The 17,861-nt window shown below is 41.8% G+C and overlaps 1 protein-coding gene across 1 annotated transcript in view; it reads left to right on the plus strand.

Annotated features, from left to right (window-relative positions):
* ADCY8 (adenylate cyclase 8) overlaps nt 1-17,525 on the plus strand; it is a 187,671-nt gene extending 170,146 nt beyond the window's left edge. Inside the window, exons 14-18 of the mRNA XM_065398532.1 lie at nt 1,675-1,833; nt 5,687-5,833; nt 12,472-12,564; nt 13,175-13,289; nt 17,038-17,525. Coding sequence (XP_065254604.1) covers nt 1,675-1,833; nt 5,687-5,833; nt 12,472-12,564; nt 13,175-13,289; nt 17,038-17,525 — 1,002 coding nt within the window. The remainder of the gene's footprint in view (nt 1-1,674; nt 1,834-5,686; nt 5,834-12,471; nt 12,565-13,174; nt 13,290-17,037) is intronic.
* Nucleotides 17,526-17,861: the final 336 nt, after the last annotated feature.

Here is a 17,861-nt window from a genome sequence, read left to right on the forward strand (position 1 = left end):
CAGACAAAAATAACCTTACATTTTAGATATTTAATAACCCTGTATATACAGACCACTCTCTCCCACAAACTCACATACAGTCAACTCTGGGGTAGAACAGAGCAGACATTTTGTGGCAGGGAGGCATAGAAAAATTATTCCAGCTGAAATAAGAGGAAATTTTAAATAGCGAAAATTAAATTATCCAGATTGGATTTTGGCCTGGATATAAAGGCTAATCACTGATGTGCTGGATTGGGCTTGGAGGAGTCCTATGTTAAAATTCTCCCATTGTTAGTGATGTATTTTTCACAGGCGGTGTGAATACATATATCATTTCAAAGCTCTCATTCTAAACTACAAAATAAAATTTTAATGAAATCTTCCATTATGTGCAATGAGAAATATTCTGCAAATAACGAAATTTCTAAATATTATAGAAGACAATTTCCTAACTCAAAAAGTGTTGCATCCAACCCCGGGGAATTCTATATTAGTCCTCATGTTGACAGATAAAGAAGAACTGATCACAAATCTAAAAAATTGTAGTAGCTTAGATACAAGTGATTATGACTAGATCATGTTTATAACATGCAAATAGCATAAAGTCCACAACAGTTTTATATACATATGATGCTTTAAAAGGGTCAATTTCACAAAGCTGAAAACAATTATGTCAGCTGGGAGGAAGAATTTAATTGGTAAAAATGTGAATAATAATTGGGAATTCTTTAAGAAAACTTCGTTAGATGTCCCCAAAAGCACAATCTGACAATCGAGGAAGAAGGCTGTATTGGTTAAAATAACCTGGTTTAGAGCTATAAAAATAGATAAATAAATGAATTAAATAAAACCAATGGAAGAAAATGGAAGTTGATAGTAGTGAGTATAAATCAGAAGGAAGAACTTATAGAAAATTGATAAGAGAAGCAAAAGGGATCCATTTAAGAACAATAAGAAGGGTTTTTAAAAACATATTAGGAAGAAAAAGAGTCCTAACAATGGTATTGGTTCATTACTAGATGGAAATATTATGTAGCTACAAGACAATCGATATGCTTCCACTATCATATATAAAACCAAAAGCAAATGTCTATTTGCCCTAGCAGCAGAAACAGCTCACTTCAGGCGTCTCAGACTTGAAAGTCCTTCTTGAAGCATGTTGGGCTTTTCATACTTCTTTTCACTGAGAGAAGAGTGCTTGTCCTTGAGAGGTAAATTACCTCTCTGCAGAGTATCCTTATTCACCCTGGCTCTGGTTTTTCATGAAGTACATTCCAGTTGAAAACAGTCGTAAAAAGATGAATATATTTTCTGATTTAGGAGCTGGAAGAATATGTTGTTAACCTAGCTATTTATTCTGTTACTTTATCTCATTTCTGACTCCATAATATCATTCTTTAAGTAATGCAGATGTGTTCTAGGGGGAAATAACTTATTGAAATGTTCCAACCACTGAATATAAGATAGCAATATGACTAATGTTATTGGGCCCTTGATTCCTTTGCAATTCTCACTATACATGACCTTTTGCTGGTATTTGTTCATAGGAGAAAGAAAATTACTTAGGAGTCATAGTTCTGGTGTCTATAGCACTGAAGAAATTTAGGTAGTAGCGACAGGCTTCCATGATTACAATCCCATGTCTGCGTTTATCTCATCAGACTTAATGTTTGCCTTTCCTCATAACTATAGCTTGAATACACAGCCCGCCTGGACTTTCTGTGGCGTGTTCAAGCGAAAGAAGAAATCAATGAAATGAAGGAATTAAGGGAACACAATGAAAATATGCTACGAAATATTCTGCCAAGTCATGTTGCCCGTCACTTCCTGGAGAAGGATCGAGATAACGAAGTACGTATCCATTTGTTTCTCATACTTTTTTCCTAACAGGCAAAAGAAAAATAGTGTCCTTTAGGATGCTGTGAGAATTTTAAAGTTGTTGCCTCTGTCTGACATTATTTATTCCATGCAGAAAATAATGTTAAAAGAACATTAATGTTGCAAAGCCCTCAAAAGATAGGAAATGCCAGAATTAACTAATACCTGTGCAACCTTAATACACTCTGCTCATACATATTGTGACAAAGTTCCTCCTCTATCTTGGTGGGTCCTGTGCTTATTGGCGGATTTTCTTGCCTCAGAGATTCACCATGTGGGGTGGGGAACAGCCCAGAGACCTTCCCGTCTGGAAGAACCCACAGTCCAGGTCAATTGGGAGGTAGCCCAGGGCCCTGTGGACTGCAGCTGTCTATAGTGCCTCCTGTAACAGTTGCATGACAGCTACAACTCCCTGGGCTACTTCCCCATGGCCTCCTCCAAACACCTTCCTTATTCTCACCACAGGACCTTCCTCCTGGTGTCTGATAACGCTTGTGCTCCTCAGTCCTCCAGCAGCACACCCTCTCACTCTCAGCTCCTTGCACCTCTTGCTCCCAGCTCCTCACACTCGCACCACAAACTGAAGTGAGCTCCTTTTAAAACCCAGGTGCCCTGATTAGCCTACCTTAATTGATTCTAGCAGCTTCTTCTTAATTGGCTCCAGGTGTCCTAATTAGCCTGCCTGCCTTAACTGGTTCTAGCAGGTTCCTGATTACTCTAGTGCAGCCCCTGCTCTGGTCACTCAGGGAACAGAAAACTACTCATCCAGTGACCAGTATATTTGCCCTCTACCAGACTCCTGTATCCCACTGGTCTGGGTCTGTCACAATATGTATAATTAGTCATGTTCAACATCACACAAGAAGTTTGTGGCAGAGCCAGGAACAGAACCCAGCTTTCCTAGGTGTCAGTCCAGTCCCTTAAATCCAAGAGAACATCCTTTCTCTTCTTACCGCTGTTTGCCTCATTTACTATCCATCCTGTGCACTGAATGAAACAGGTTTTGTTTTTTAGAACAAATAGAGACCATGTAATTAAAGAATGTATCCTAATGGGCCTCGGCAAACTTAATAAGCATATGATAAGAATCAGAATGAATACAGAGCTACACTGGACAGGCCCCTGAGACAGAGGAAACAGACAATAACAGCTGCTGGTAGTGGAGGCTTTGGAGATCCTTGATGGAGATCTCAGAGGGGTTTACTCAAGGGATGAAGGAAATCTGAGAAAAAAAGAAAAGGGAGAAAGCGTGTCTGAAAGGAGAGTGACCAGAAATAAGTCAAATTCTCACAATAACATTAGTAGGGGCCAAGCTGAGCCCTTGTCTAACTAAAGGGAAAAGTCGATCTAAGCTATGCAATTTGAGTTACATGAATAGCGTAACTCAAATCAACATAGCTTAGATATACTTACCACGGGGTCCATAATATGCGATGTCGACGGGAGACACTCTCCCGTCGACTCCCCTTACTCTTCTCAATCAGGCGGAGTACAGGCGTCGACAGGACAGTGATCAGCGGTCGATTTAGCGGGTCTTCATTAGACACGCTAAATCAACAGTCAATGCATCGATCGTCGCAGTGTCAATCCTCCAGTAAGCGTAGACAAGCCTTGAGTGTGTTCTAAAACAGTGGTTCTCAAAGCCAGTCCGCCACTTGTTCAGGGAAAGCCCCTGGTGGGCCGGGCCAGTTTGTTTACCTGCCACGTCCACAGGTTCGGCCTATCGCGGCTCCCACTGGCCGCGGTTCACCGCTCCAGGCCATTGGGGGCTGCCGGAAAGGCGGCCAGCACATCCCTCGGCCCGTGCTGCTTCCCGCAGCCCCCATTGGCCTGGAGCGGCGACTGCGGCCAGTGGGAGCCGCGATCGGCCGAACCTGCGGACGCGGCAGGTAAACAAACTGGCCTGGCCCACCAGGGGCTTTCCCTGAACAAGCAGTGGACCGGCTTTGAGAACCACTGTTCTAAAGTACGATAGAAATCAGGCTTGGGATTGGAGATATACATGACCTTTGAACTGTGCATCACGAACCAATGGTTCACAAATAGTTCTAGAATCAAGATACCAACAATAAGCTATTTGCAGTACAATTAAATGGGTTCAGAATCCCACTTGTCAGACAGTACTTTTTTGAAAATAGATGTAACTAGCCAAAATAGGTCTGACAGGACAAGCCATCGTTTTTTCTAAAAGTTATGCTTTAAAGTATCAACTAGGAAAAGATGACAGCATCTTCAAAGGTTACATGTCCAGGCACTTAAGCGTTTAACCTCTTGGGGAATTTCCTACTCTGCAAGAATTAAATTGCTAAGAAAACACGATGTTATTCTGTACAATTGAAGGTGTGTGTGCATATGTCAGAAAGAGAGCCAAAGCAAAGCACTTTTTTTAGTGTGAAATAAACTCCAGGTCTGGGCCCTGCCATCTTCGTTCATGAATATTTTAAATAGAGATATTCTATCTCCTAGAACTGGAAGGGACTATGGCTGCTGGGAGAGTACATGCTCCATCCTACTGAACCATTGAGATATAACGTACATCCACACACATTCATATTCAGTGCTAAAATAATTTTCAAAAGAAGCCTTGAAACCAGATGCCTGGTAGGTCAATGCTGATGCATTCAATACACTTGCAGTTGTATTTCAGCTGCCACCTCTGCTTTTTTGCAAGGCAATTTCCTGGAGCGATTATACCTGGGGAGGATTTATGAATGAGCTGGCTGGCATTAACATCTGGAAGATTACTGTACAATCAATCTTGTAATTCATGTCTGGCTATTAACTTAATTCTCCTGCTCTCAAAAAATGACTCCCCAGATGTGTACTGTAAGCACTTTCTCATGGACTTATTATTTCTATCTTGATGCTTCCTACCAAAAATAGAACAACTGAGCAAGGGAAGGCTCAGCTGAATGGTTTTATAGACAGCACTTGGGGAGATAGTACATATGTGTATGTATATATATATGTATATACACACTCATTCATTCTCACACTGTCTCTTCTCCCATAATTAGGGCCCCAGGATCCACTCTGAGTACTGCAGCTGTGACAGGGGGAGTTTGACTTCTGTGGTATGCTTCCCCTGTCCCTGCAGAAGCACCTCCATCACAGATGGAGGAGGGGCTGGGTTAAGAAAGTCAGCTGTGTTCCAAAGAACGTGAAGGGCTTTACAAACTTGAACAAATTAAGCCTCACAGCGCCCCTGGGTTGTTGTTGTTGTTATTCCCATTTTTATTGTTGGGTAAATTGCTGCACAGAGAGAAGAGATGTGCTGATGACTAAAGAGTGATTCAGTAGAAGAGTCAAGAACAGAAATCAAGAACCCAGTTAGACAACAGCACTATTGCCAATCCCAAGCTTTCAAAAAACTTTGAGAGTGGCTTAAAAATCATGAAATTTTCACAATAATTAATGTAAGGTTCTTTTTATTTGCTTTCCGGTGTTTGAGCCTTGCAGATACACATTTCCAACGCTTCTTCACAACCATGAGGGCTGAAAATGTGTTTCTTTTAAATGAAAGCTGAAATTCTGACATAACCACATGACTCAAGCTGATGGGGCTTTAAGAAAAGCACCAAATATTGCAAGAGCCTCATGATAAAATTACAAGTGTTGGCAACCCTCTTGGCAACCTCCTCCCAGGGAACTCAATAGTACCTATGAAATGCCATGTGCAGAGCTGTTCATTAAACAAATGTCAAGCTGTTCTTAAAAAGATAGAGACATGGGTTGTGAAGTGCAGACAATGAATTTCCACAGCCCTTTGCCACCTATGGGATACATTTCCACTCCAACTTGTTTTTCTTCCCTATTGTTCCCTTAGGAGTTATACTCTCAGTCCTATGATGCTGTTGGCGTGATGTTTGCTTCCATCCCTGGGTTTGCTGATTTTTATTCTCAAACTGAAATGAATAACCAAGGAGTGGAATGTCTCCGTTTGCTGAATGAAATCATTGCAGACTTTGATGAGGTAATACCAGCTAATAGAGAAGGGGACTTGGTGGACTTTAAATAACGAACACCCAGATCAGCAGGTCTGACATTTGATTAATCATATTTACTAAGTCCCTGCAATATTTGTGCCTGGTCATTACTGTAATTGCTATTCAAGTTGTATCTTTTCTTCTACTGAAAGTGCCAAGCACTGATATTAATTACACCAGTAAGTGAAGTTAAGACTGAAATTAGTTGAGTGACTTGGATTTACACCTGTGTGATTGCAATCAGAATCTGTCCCAATACATCTAAATAATATAGATATAGACTATACCTTGGTATTGATGGTTAAAGAGGATGAAGTTATCTGCACTAGTTTTGGGAAAGGAGTGGTCCAGATATAGAAAGTAATGGCATTCTTTTGAAGCCAAAGAATTTATGAACTCAAAGAATATGAAAGAAAAAATAGTGAACAGTGTTAAATCAAATGTCTAGATTCTTGAAAGAAGATGGTAAACGAGGGATGGGAGAGATGGTTGAGTTTTGATTGAGGGTGCTGGCCTGATCAGATAGGGAGGATACAGGTTTAGATATATTAAGCTGAACTAAGTTTCATAGTTATGCTAATAGTCTGTGAGGAAAGGACTTAAAGTAGAGGGCTATATTTAGGTATCGTTTCCCCAGAAAGGACAACGAAGGTTGATTTCAGAATAGGCGCCAAGGGGGATAAGATAAACAAGACGAGAGAAGCCGGCCTAGGACAAACCCCTAAGGTTTAATGGCAGAGAAGTAACCATTGCCAGTTGCAAGAGAGGAGCAGTTGGATAGCAGAGTGAGAGCAGGAAGCAAGTTGTCCAAGGCTATTGCTAACTCTGCCAATCAATTAATAGGGATGTCAAGATAGATGGTGTCAAATTCTGTACTGCGGTCAGGAAGGATTAGAAGAGAAAAGGAACAAGGGCTAGACCTGAGAAGATCTTTGAGCAGAAGGACAGTTTAAGAACTGTGAAGCAGCTGGAAGCCAGAGTGGAAACTACCAAGGATAGAGACTGTCAACCTGGGGGATACAAACAAGTTTCAGTAGGTTGCGACCGCTCTGCCCTTCACATATTGCTAAATGGCAGCAGTTCTTGATCCCAGCTAGATGGGAGAGAGGTCCTGGTTTCAGTGTGGAAAAGCTTGAGCACCGCGGATCCAGGGCATTGCTTTTGGAAAAGCAAATTAGAGCGCTCAGAAAAAAAAAATTGGATTTCCAGGATTTTGCTAAGAAAGAGAAGATTGGAGAGAAGGTGGGGATGGACACAAATAAGGAGGAATCTTCAGAAAGGGTAGGAATAGTGGCAATCTTGAGACCACCAGGGAAAAGTACCAAAGGACAGTGAATGGCTGTCTGTTGCTGTGACAGTGAACTGGGTGTCAGGAGGAGATAAAGTGAGAGGGAATACAATCAAGGCTCACAGTACTTTTCTACTGAAAGGATGGGATCTCAAAGGGCACCAAAGGAAAAGGATGAGGGTGTGAGTGATAAGAACATGAATGGAGTAGGGGAGATACATTTTTCTAGGTTCTTATATGGCCCCCAGCACCACAGTGTCTAAGCGCCTCAGAATTTTAAATGAATTTATCCTCATATTGCCCCTGTGCCAGAAGCATTGTTATCTAAATTTTAGAGGTGGGGCACAAAGAGGCAAAACCAGGACCATCGCCTTCCTCTCCCAGGGTAGTGTGAGAGGGAGACTGGTGGTGGGTACATCTTGGATTTTGACTCACTGGCATTTGCTGAATATAGACATCATGGATAAAGAGGTGGATGAGAGGAGAAGATTGAGGATGTGTCCACAGAACTGGATGGGGCACAGTATTTGCTGGGGTGAGGTAGTGGTGGTCAGGGAGGAATAAAGAGGCACAATCTGAGGTCCCTATGTAACATAATTACCTTTCAAATATCATTGCTACTTAACAAGCTTTGCTACCTGCTAGGCTCCTGCATAGCTGTCTTTACAGGTATAAATATCTGATTTTATACCTAAGCTCACACCCAGTTGTCACCATATTTCTTTATTAATGGTTTTGTTTTTCTTTGTAGATCTGATTTCAAATTTTATGCCTCAAAGATAATGCAAAGTTTATGCTATGAATTAATTTTAAGAAGTCCTGTCATGCATGGGAGTGCAATCTTGGCAGAATAATCATATTGCTGTAGCTATGATCACTAAAGACATCTCTTTCACCAAGAATATGAATGTTATCTCACGTTCAAGTCCCTAACACCTACTCTCTGATTAATAAAGAGCCTATTGAGGAACTATGTTAAGTCTCAGACATCTTTAGCTGTATAATAGATAGGTTTTGGTGTGGATATTAAATGAAATAATGTGATCCCTTGCTAGCTGCTAACCTACTTCTAGTGTGGAGATGCAGTTTGCTTACTCCAGCTAGACTCTGCTCTGCAGCTCAGCTGTTTGAAAGGAAGCAAATAAGAGAGAATAACTGAAAAGAGTTAATGATCATACACAGGAAAGAAGGAAAGGCTGAGAAGCATGAACAAAATGTACTACAAAGAGACAGAGAAATCATTAAGCTTACCGTTTTCAGCTGTGCAACATCCCCTAGCTGAAAGTCTGCTAGCAGCATTTTCTTGCAAATATTGACTTAAGGACAAGGTGGAGGGGACCCACCCTTGGTGTGCATGATACTTCCTTGCCAATATTTCACCCTACTCCTTATTTGCAGACCTGTGAGCAAATCTGGACGCACAGCTTGGGACCCGCACTGTTAGTGTTGGAAAAATGCTGCTTTTCAGCATTACATATATAAAGATTGTGAAAAACAATTGCTTTACTCAGTAGCTGTTAAGAGCTAGAAGGGTGATTATGAAAAATGGTGACATCTTAGTCAACGTTTCTGCACCCTGCGTGTATTCGGAGTCAGAGCTGCTGACTTCAGTGACCAACATCCATTGTGACTGCTTATTATTCCTGTTTGCCCCAGTCAGCTGAGAGAGAGTGAGATGGATTGTTTCCTATTAAAGATTCTGCAACTGGAATGTAGTTGTCATTGGTGATGGCATGTGAGCCGGAACAAATCCAGTTTGCCTGTCAGAGCCTAGATTCAGTTTGCAGATCTGGCAGGTGGAGGGGAACAAATTAATTATGGAGTCACTGAATGATAACAAACCATTCTTTATTCAGTTTGAGATCAGGGCTCAGATTTGCACCTACCTGGGCAGAGGACCTTTTCTGCTGATATTCCTTCCCCACCCAGTTGGGTTTGAGAGCTGCATAAAGGAACATACTGTGCTGAACCATTTGGTTTATACGTTGATGGGACAATATAATTATCTTCTTTCCTTGACACACAGATACAGTGTCTTCTAAATGTCCTTCTGCATAATTCTCTTTGGTACGCCTTCTGTGGCAGAAGAAGCATAAAGGAAGGGAGGTTAGAGCGCTAGTGGTGAAAATCCTGTTCTGGATTCACCCAATTGCTGCATGTACACTTTTAAGTCATGTGCTGTGGCTGTGATGTAAACCACCTCTTTCACCACCATAGCAGTCTGCAAATAAGGAGGAGTGGTGTGCATCAGGAGAACTTTTCTGGGTGTAGTCAGCCTGAGGAAACCAATCTGTCTATGCTCAAAAACTGAGATGAGTGTTGATTGCTTTCTAGTTTGGTGAACAGGACTGCTACGGTCTGGTCTTCTGTCTTCATGGTAGTAGATCTATGTTGAGGAGGCAAAAACAAACAGAAGACTTCTCTGGCTGAATTTCAGCCATTTTGTGCTTCCTGTGCTTCTGGGAAGCAGTACGCTACTCAGAGAGTCACAATCCCGCCCCTCTTCGCCCTTTGTCCTGGGGAGAAATAACCTACATTGTGGGGAATGAATTCAAGACTGCCCATCCCCTACCCCTCTCCTCCAACTCCCCACACAGGAGGGGGAAGCAGTGGCCTCATGGAGCCCTGCTTTCCTTGTGTGCCTAGAGCAGCAGTCCAAAGAGGACTCACATGGGTGTAGAGGCAGGTGTCTAACTGCCTCTTATATCCTTGTACAGTCACATAAGGCCAGGCCATAGTCTGGCCGCAAATTTATGTATTTGGGGGCATGTGACTCTGGAACTTGCTTTCCCCAAAGCTCCAAAAGTCTGTTGACCTTCAGAACCTGCTGTAAGGCCTGTCTAGTTATCCAGGCTTCTCCCTGATAGGCGAGCCGGGAGGTGTTGACTTCTGGACTGGCATGGGGAGTCTTTCAGTGTGACAACGTGTCATTTGAGAATGCAGTTATACGTGATTTTCTATTTTGTAGACGTGCTCAGAGGCACTGACAGGCACATTTACTATATGGACACTGTGCTGCCTTTTTATAGCACCACTTTTCGGAGTCCAGGATGAATATTATTATAATTATTCAATGTATCCCAGAAGCCACAACCAATGCCAAGCCCTCAGTGTTTTGTATGCTGTACAGAAGCACACATAGACGCTGTCCCTGCCCTGAAAATTGCAGATCTAAGGCCAAATTTTTCTGATATCTCATTTTCTATCTAATCAGTTTAATCTAAGGTGCTTACCACCTTAGTGGTGTCTTGGTGCTGATATTACTTGTTTTGGTATTTTAATAAGGGCTTTCTACTTCACAGACCATTTTTCCTTTCTCTTTATGCTGCAATGATTTAAGCCGTGTTTATGATATCAGTCTTTTGCCATAGCCATTATTATGCTGTCGCAAATATAAATTATGATTTAACTGCAGAATCACATTTTCACACTTCACTGATTAAATTGTACTTGCATAATATGCCCAGGTGCATGCAGAAGAGAAGAATGAGGGGGGATTTGATAGCTGCTTTCAACTACCTGAAAGGGGGTTCCAAAGAGGATGGATCTAGACTGTTCTCAGTGGTGGCAGATGACAGAACAAGGAGCAATGGTCTCAAGTTGCAGATGTGGAGGTCTAGGTTGGATATTAGGAAAAACTTTTTCACTAGGAGGGTGGTGAAGCACTGGAATGGGTTACCTAGGGAGGTGGTGGAATCTCATTCCTTAGAGGTTTTTAAGATCAGGCTCGACAAAGCCCTGGCTGGGATGATTTAGTTTGGGATTGGTGCTGCGGGGGTTGGACTAGATGACCTCCTGAGGTCCCTTCCAACCCTGATATTCTATGATTCTATGATTCTAATATTGCGTGTGTACACTTGAGGACCAATTTTGCATTTTCTGCATGTTCAATGACATCCCCTGACCTTGGATATGTGAAGAATGTGGGGTCAGGCCCTTAATTAGTTTTTGGGCTCAAGGTAGGTTTAGTGTTAGAATATGTGCCCTAAATTGCCTGGGCAAATTAGTGAACACAGGAAGGGGGGCGGAAGAACTGAGTCAATTTGAATATTTTCCCACAATATTAAAATCCATCTTTGTAAGATGCCACAGAGCAGAAAATGAAAAAGAAAGCATTGTTTTAAACATGGATGGAAGCAGCTGATAAAAAGGCTAAAGCTGAAATATAAGGGTATTTAAAATAATAGAAGAAAAAAAGAAGATAGCTTGAGATATTCTCTGTAAATGATCTAAGAGCCAATGGCTTCTTTGCGCCTGAAAAGAGCACGGTTCAGATATTTGTCATGCTTTTTAAATTACTGTGTTGCTCACTGCAGTTTACAAAAATACTTTGGAAGCTGAAAATGAAATCTGTTTCTTTACCAAAATTGTTTTCCCCCAACGCCTGTTCACACTGATCTGTTGCCATCAGATTGCTCATGAAGGCTGCGTTACAAGCAGTGATTCCTTTCTTTAAGAGAGCATTGAAGCTTCTGGCTTTTGGGCAGGGAAAGGCACATAAATGGCTTTGCAAGCAGATAGAAGAAAATAAAAGTAGGTCAGGTGTTGGCCTTTCCATGGTTGGAAGGGCATATGGGTTTACATTCCCTGCATAGGTGGCAGTGCACCATTCCATTAGAGACAGGTGGTGTGATTTCCATAAACAAGATACAATGTTTCCAAGACCGCAGATTCTTGACTTACGTACAATGTGGTTAGTTTGATGGGAGGTCATCTGTGATAAGCTTGTGGTATGCATCTTGCTTTGAATAAAGTAATCCCTTTAGCTTTTAATCAATGGGAACCTCAGACGCATGAATTGGAAGAACTTTGCATAGTGATATATAGTATAAGGGTGTTAATGTTTTGCCTAATAAGAGAGAACTCTCCTCTAGGATTTAAGGAGATTTTGTAACATTTTGGGTGCTGGTTGGTTGTTGTTTTTTCAGTTTGTTTATGCTCAATTTGTGTGTGTACATGTATGTATATCTGTGTGCGTGTGTGTGATGGAACTGCAGCAATTGCCTGAATTTAAATTGGACTTGAGTGTGTGCATTTTGTACTATCCATAATATGATGTGCCAAGCAGCCCTGCAGGGCACAGCAGGGTTTAACTGAATGTATTTTGTGACTATCTAGCATGAAAACATTGAAAGCTTTAAGCTCATTGTACAAAGAAGTTCAAGCGAACTGTGTGCCATTGTCAATTACACAAGATGCTCTACCAAATTAGATCTTCCTTACAATGAACTGTGAGAATAAGTATTAATTTAGGTCTTTTTACTTGTACAATTTAACTGTACAGCATTTGGCATCAGGTACTATAGAAGTAACAGCCTTTTGTCTCATTTGCATTAGTTACTAGGTGAAGAAAGATTTCAAGATATTGAAAAAATTAAAACCATTGGCAGCACATACATGGCTGTATCAGGATTATCACCTGAAAAACAGGTAAGGGGCTAATTCAATCTTTTTAAAACAAGCAGAGATGTCAATGTGATGCTCTTCATCCATTCCTGCAAAGTAAACGATATTGGTGTCATTTTTAGATGCTCACAGGGTGGTATTTACTAGAAGAAAATAGATATTTGGAACTTCTAGCGAATGAAAATCACAATTGTTCTCGAAGAATTCTCTCTCCTCTTTTCTTCTTTCACTCTCAATGCTGTTTCTCCCCTTATTCCCCTGACTCCCATTCTCATTACTTTTCCTCCTAAACCAAGTTGTGTTTCTCTTTCCTCACCCCCTCCCAGCTTTAACTTTATCCCCTGAAGTCCCACCTCCTGCTTATTCCCATTATTACCCATCAAATTCCTGATTTCAAGCAAAGCATCTACAATATTTCACAGAAAGGCATCTCTGTACTGAAATGTGTAAGCAGTGCACCATAAATGGAATGTATTACCTCTCCATTAACAGTGAACCACTTCACTGAGATTTAATAGGGTATGATGAGACTGCTCTTATGAATTATGATTTCACATACTTAGCTCTGGGGAGAGAGTTGTTTTATAGCAAATGCAAAACACACCTAATGTATTCTGTTTTTATTCACTCTTAGCAATGTGAAGACAAATGGGGACATTTGTGTGCTCTGGCTGACTTCTCCATAGCTTTGAATGAAAGTATACAGGAGATCAACAAACATTCGTTCAACAACTTTGAACTTCGCATCGGTAAGTACAGTGCAAGCATTTGAAATAAAGTGAGTTGTTTTTTGCAAGCACACACCCTTTATACATAAGAACCTAGGAATGGCCATACTAGGTCAGACCAGTGGTCCATCTAGCCCAGTATCCTTTCTTCTGACAGTGGCCAGTGCCTGATGCTTAAGAGGGAATGCAGAGAACAAGGCAATTATTCAGTGATCCATCTCCTGTCATCCAGTCCCAGCTTCTGGCAGTCAGAGGTTTAGGGACACCCAGAGCATGGGGTTGCATCCTGACCATCTTGGGTAATAGCCATTGATGGACCTATTTTCATGAACTCATCTATTTCTTTTTTGAACTCAGTTATACTTTTGGCAATGAGTTCCACAGGTTGCTTGTGCACTGGGTGAAGAAGTGCTTCCTTATGTTTGATTTAAACCTGCTGCCTGTTACCTACCTGCTGCCTATTATAACCTGCAAGGACATTGTATATTGATCATGTGGATGTACAGAACTTCAATACCACCAGCTATTTTGTCTTCTGTGGTCACATTGACTTCAATCATGAGCAGGGATACAAATCCAACCCTCCGGCTCCCAAAATACAGGCTCCTACTACTTAGCCTAAAGGAGAATCTTCTGGTTCTCTTTTTATAATGTTTATAATCTCTTGTTCAAGCTACTGTACTAATGGATGATAACATTCTGTACACTCTCGCATGAATCTGACAGAGAGGCTCATTGTGTGATGGTCTGAGCACTAGACTGGGATCCAGGAGCAACTATAGCTCATCCTGGATCTGATGCTGACTCATCTTGTCTTTTTTCATTTAATCTCCTTGCCTCAGCTGCTTCTCCTGTAAAATAGAAATGAGAGTTTATTCTAAGTATGGGAACTTGTTTTTTGGCTTTTCACAAAAATCTAATTCCAGTTCTGACCAGACCTATAGGATCACCAGTGGTTTTGAATTGCTGCCATGGGGAACCTGGCATCCTGCATGAAACCCTTAGGATGGGACACAAAAGTGATAGGCTGTATGTATTGGATACAGCAGTAACATGCCTGTACCTGACAGTCATTATAGGAGACTGCATTACTGGATAAGCCCAAAACATACCCAGCAGAACTGTGGTCCCTTAGAGGTGGCCTTTCCACATCAAGGTTGAGCTATACAGATCAGGCAATGTGGGGAAGATTGCATTGTCATTGTCCGTATATAGAATCATAGAAGATTAGGGTTGGAAGGGACCTCAGGAGGTCATCTAACCCAACCCCCTGCTCAAAGCAGGACCAATCCCCAACTAAATCATCCCAGCCAGGGCTTTATCAAGCCTGAACTTAAAAACCTCTACGGAAGGAGATTCCACCTCCTCCCTAGGTAACCCATTTCAGTGCTTCACCACCCTCCTAGTGAATTTTTTTTTCCTAATATCCAACTTACACCTCCCCCACTGCAACTTGAGACCGTTACTCCTTGTTCTGTCATCTGGTACCACTGAGAACAGTCTAGATCCATCCTCTTTGGAACCCCTTTTCAGGTAGTTGAAAGCAGCTGTCAAATCCCCCCTCATTCTTCTCTTCTGCAGACAAAACAATCCCAGTTCCCTCAGCCTCTCCTCATAAGTCATGTGCTCCAGTCCCCTAATCATTTTTGTTGCCCTCCGCTGGACTCTTTCCAATTTTTCCACATCCTTCTTGTAGTGTGGGACCCAAAACTGGACACAGTACTCCAGATGAGGCCTCACCAATGCAGAATAGAGGGGAATGATCACGTCCCTTGATCTGCTGGCAATGCCCCAACTTATACAGCCCAAAACTCCATTAGTCTTCTTGGCAACAAGGGCACACTGTTGACTCATATCCAGCTTCTCGTCCACTCTAACTCCTAGGTCCTTTTCTGCAGAACTGCTGCCTAGCCATTCTGTCCCTAGTCTGTAACAGTGAATGGGATTCTTCCTTCCTAAGTGCAGGACTCTGCACTTGTCCTTGTTGAACCTCATCAGATTTCTTTTCACCCAATCCTCTAATTTGTCTAGGTCCCTCTGTATCCTATCTCTACCCTCCAGTGTATCTACCATTCCTCCCAGTTTAGTGTCATCTGCAAACTTGCTGAGGATGCAGTCCACGCCATCCTCCAGATCATTAATGAAGTTATTGAACAAAACCGGCCCCAGGACTGGCCCCTGGGGCACTCCGCTTGATACCAGCTGCCAACTAGACATGGAACCATTGATCACTACCCGTTGAGCCTGACGATTTAGCCAGCTTTCTATCCACCTTATAGTCCATTCATCCAGCCCATACTTCTTTAACTTGCTGGCAAGTCCATTATTTTCCCCTCATCCACAGGGCCAGTTATCTCATCATAGAAGGCAATTAGGTTAGTCAGGCGTGACTTGCCCTTGGTGAATCCATGCTGACTGTTCCTGATCACTTTCCGCTCCTCTAAGTGCTTCAGAATTGATTCCTTGAGGACCTGCTCCATGATTTTTCCAGGGACTGAAGTGAGGCTGACTGGCCTGTAGTTCCCCAGATCCTCCTTCTTCCCCTTTTTAAAGATGGGCACTACATTAGCCTTTTTCTAGGACCTCCCCCGATCGCCATGAGTTTTCAAAGATAATGGCCAATGGCTTTGCAATCACATCCGCCAACTCCTTTTGCACCCTCGAATGCAGCGCATCCGGCCCCATGGACTTGTGTTCGTCCAGTTTTTCTAAATAGTCCCGAACCACTTCTTTCTCCACAGAGGACTGGTCACCTCCTCCCCATGCTGTGCTGCCCAGTGCAGCAGTCTGGGAGCTGACCATATTCATGAAGACCGAGGCAAAAAAAGCATTGAGTACATTAGCTTTTTACACATCCTCTGTCACTAGGTTGCCTCCCTCATCCAGTAAGGGGCTACACTTTCCTTGACTTTCTTCTTGTTGCTAACATACCTGAAGAAACCCTTCTTGTTACTCTTAACATCTCTTGCTAGCTGCAACTCCAAGTGTGATTTGGCCTTCCTGATTTCACTCCTGCATGCCTGAGCAATATTTTTATACTCCTCCCTGGTCATTTGTCCAATCTTCCACTTCTTGTAAGCTTCTTTTTTGTGTTTAAGATCAGCAAGGATTTCACTGTTAAGCCAAGCTGGTCGCCTGCCATATTTACTATTCTTGCTACAGCAATTTCTCTCCAGAGCTGTGTATCTATCACCTTTCACCGGTACTGAATTTACTTTTAAAATAGGCATACAGACCCTTTTAATCTTACAGCATTACCCCTTGTCTTAATTTTACTTGGAGTGCTTGCAGGACAATTTTAGCTTTCCCAAATAATGCTAAGCTGTTAAGAAACTATGACATTTTTAAGCAATTGCATCATGATGTTGTGATGTCTTTTCATGGGAAGTAACAATATGATGCTGTCACATCCTGACAGCGTAATACTAACAAGTTTGTCTTGCAGGACAAACTCCCATAAGATGGCAAACCTACTTGGAACAAGAGCTAGTCCTGAGCCCTTGTACGGTACCAAGTTTATTGGTGGCAAGATGATGCATAGTTCACAGATATTCACATCATACAGTGATAGCTACCATATACAATCAATATCCAGATAGAAGTTCCAATGTTTTATGTCCTTATTTCTCTTTATTTCCACCCTTTTCCTAAAACTCAGAGAAGAATGTGTCTGAAGCAAACTTCTAAAGCATAATTGCAGACTTGGTACTTCAAACGTTCTTGCCTGATTGTCTAATTATGTTTCCTCTTGATTTTATCTTGTTTGTAGGTATTAGCCATGGCTCTGTTGTAGCAGGAGTTATCGGTGCTAAGAAACCCCAATATGATATCTGGGGCAAAACGGTTAACTTAGCTAGTCGAATGGACAGCACGGGTGTAAGCGGCAGAATACAAGTGCCTGAAGAAACGTATCTAATCCTGAAGGACAAGGGATTTGCTTTCGACTATCGAGGAGAGATTTACGTCAAAGGTATCAGCGAACAGGAAGGAAAAATCAAAACATATTTTCTTCTAGGAAGAGTACAACCAAATCCTTTAATCTTACAACCAAGAAAACTGACTGGACAGTATTCCTTAGCGGCTGTTGTATTAGGACTTGTACAGTCTCTTAACAGGCAAAAACAGAAGCAAATCCTTAATGAGAACAATAACTCTGGCATCATAAAGGGACATTATAACCGGCGGACTTTGCTAACTTCCAGTGGACCAGACGCAGTGGCCCAAGCAGAGGGCTCTGACAAAACTGAATTGCCATAATAAACATTTTATTTGTGTTCTTTTTTTTAATTTCTTTTATATATAAAATAAATATACAAATAAAAAGGGTTTAATTTTTTTTAGAACAAGTATGATTTTTTTTCCTTTTGGTACAACGTTCGTGCGAAATGTAAGTCACCAGCGGTTTCAGGAATTAGTAATGGACCGAGAGACCTCTAGTCGTTACTTAGTCTTAGTTATCCATTGTACTACCATAGTAAGCTAGAAGCCCAGTCTAAGATCAGGGTCCCATCGTGCTAGTCATCACACAAGCCCCTGATAAAAGAGAATCCCGGCCGGGAAGAGTTTAGAATCTAAAGAGGACTAATAGACCAA

This window comes from Emys orbicularis, chromosome 2, assembly GCF_028017835.1.
Source record: "Emys orbicularis isolate rEmyOrb1 chromosome 2, rEmyOrb1.hap1, whole genome shotgun sequence".
Lineage (NCBI taxonomy): Eukaryota > Metazoa > Chordata > Testudines > Emydidae > Emys > Emys orbicularis.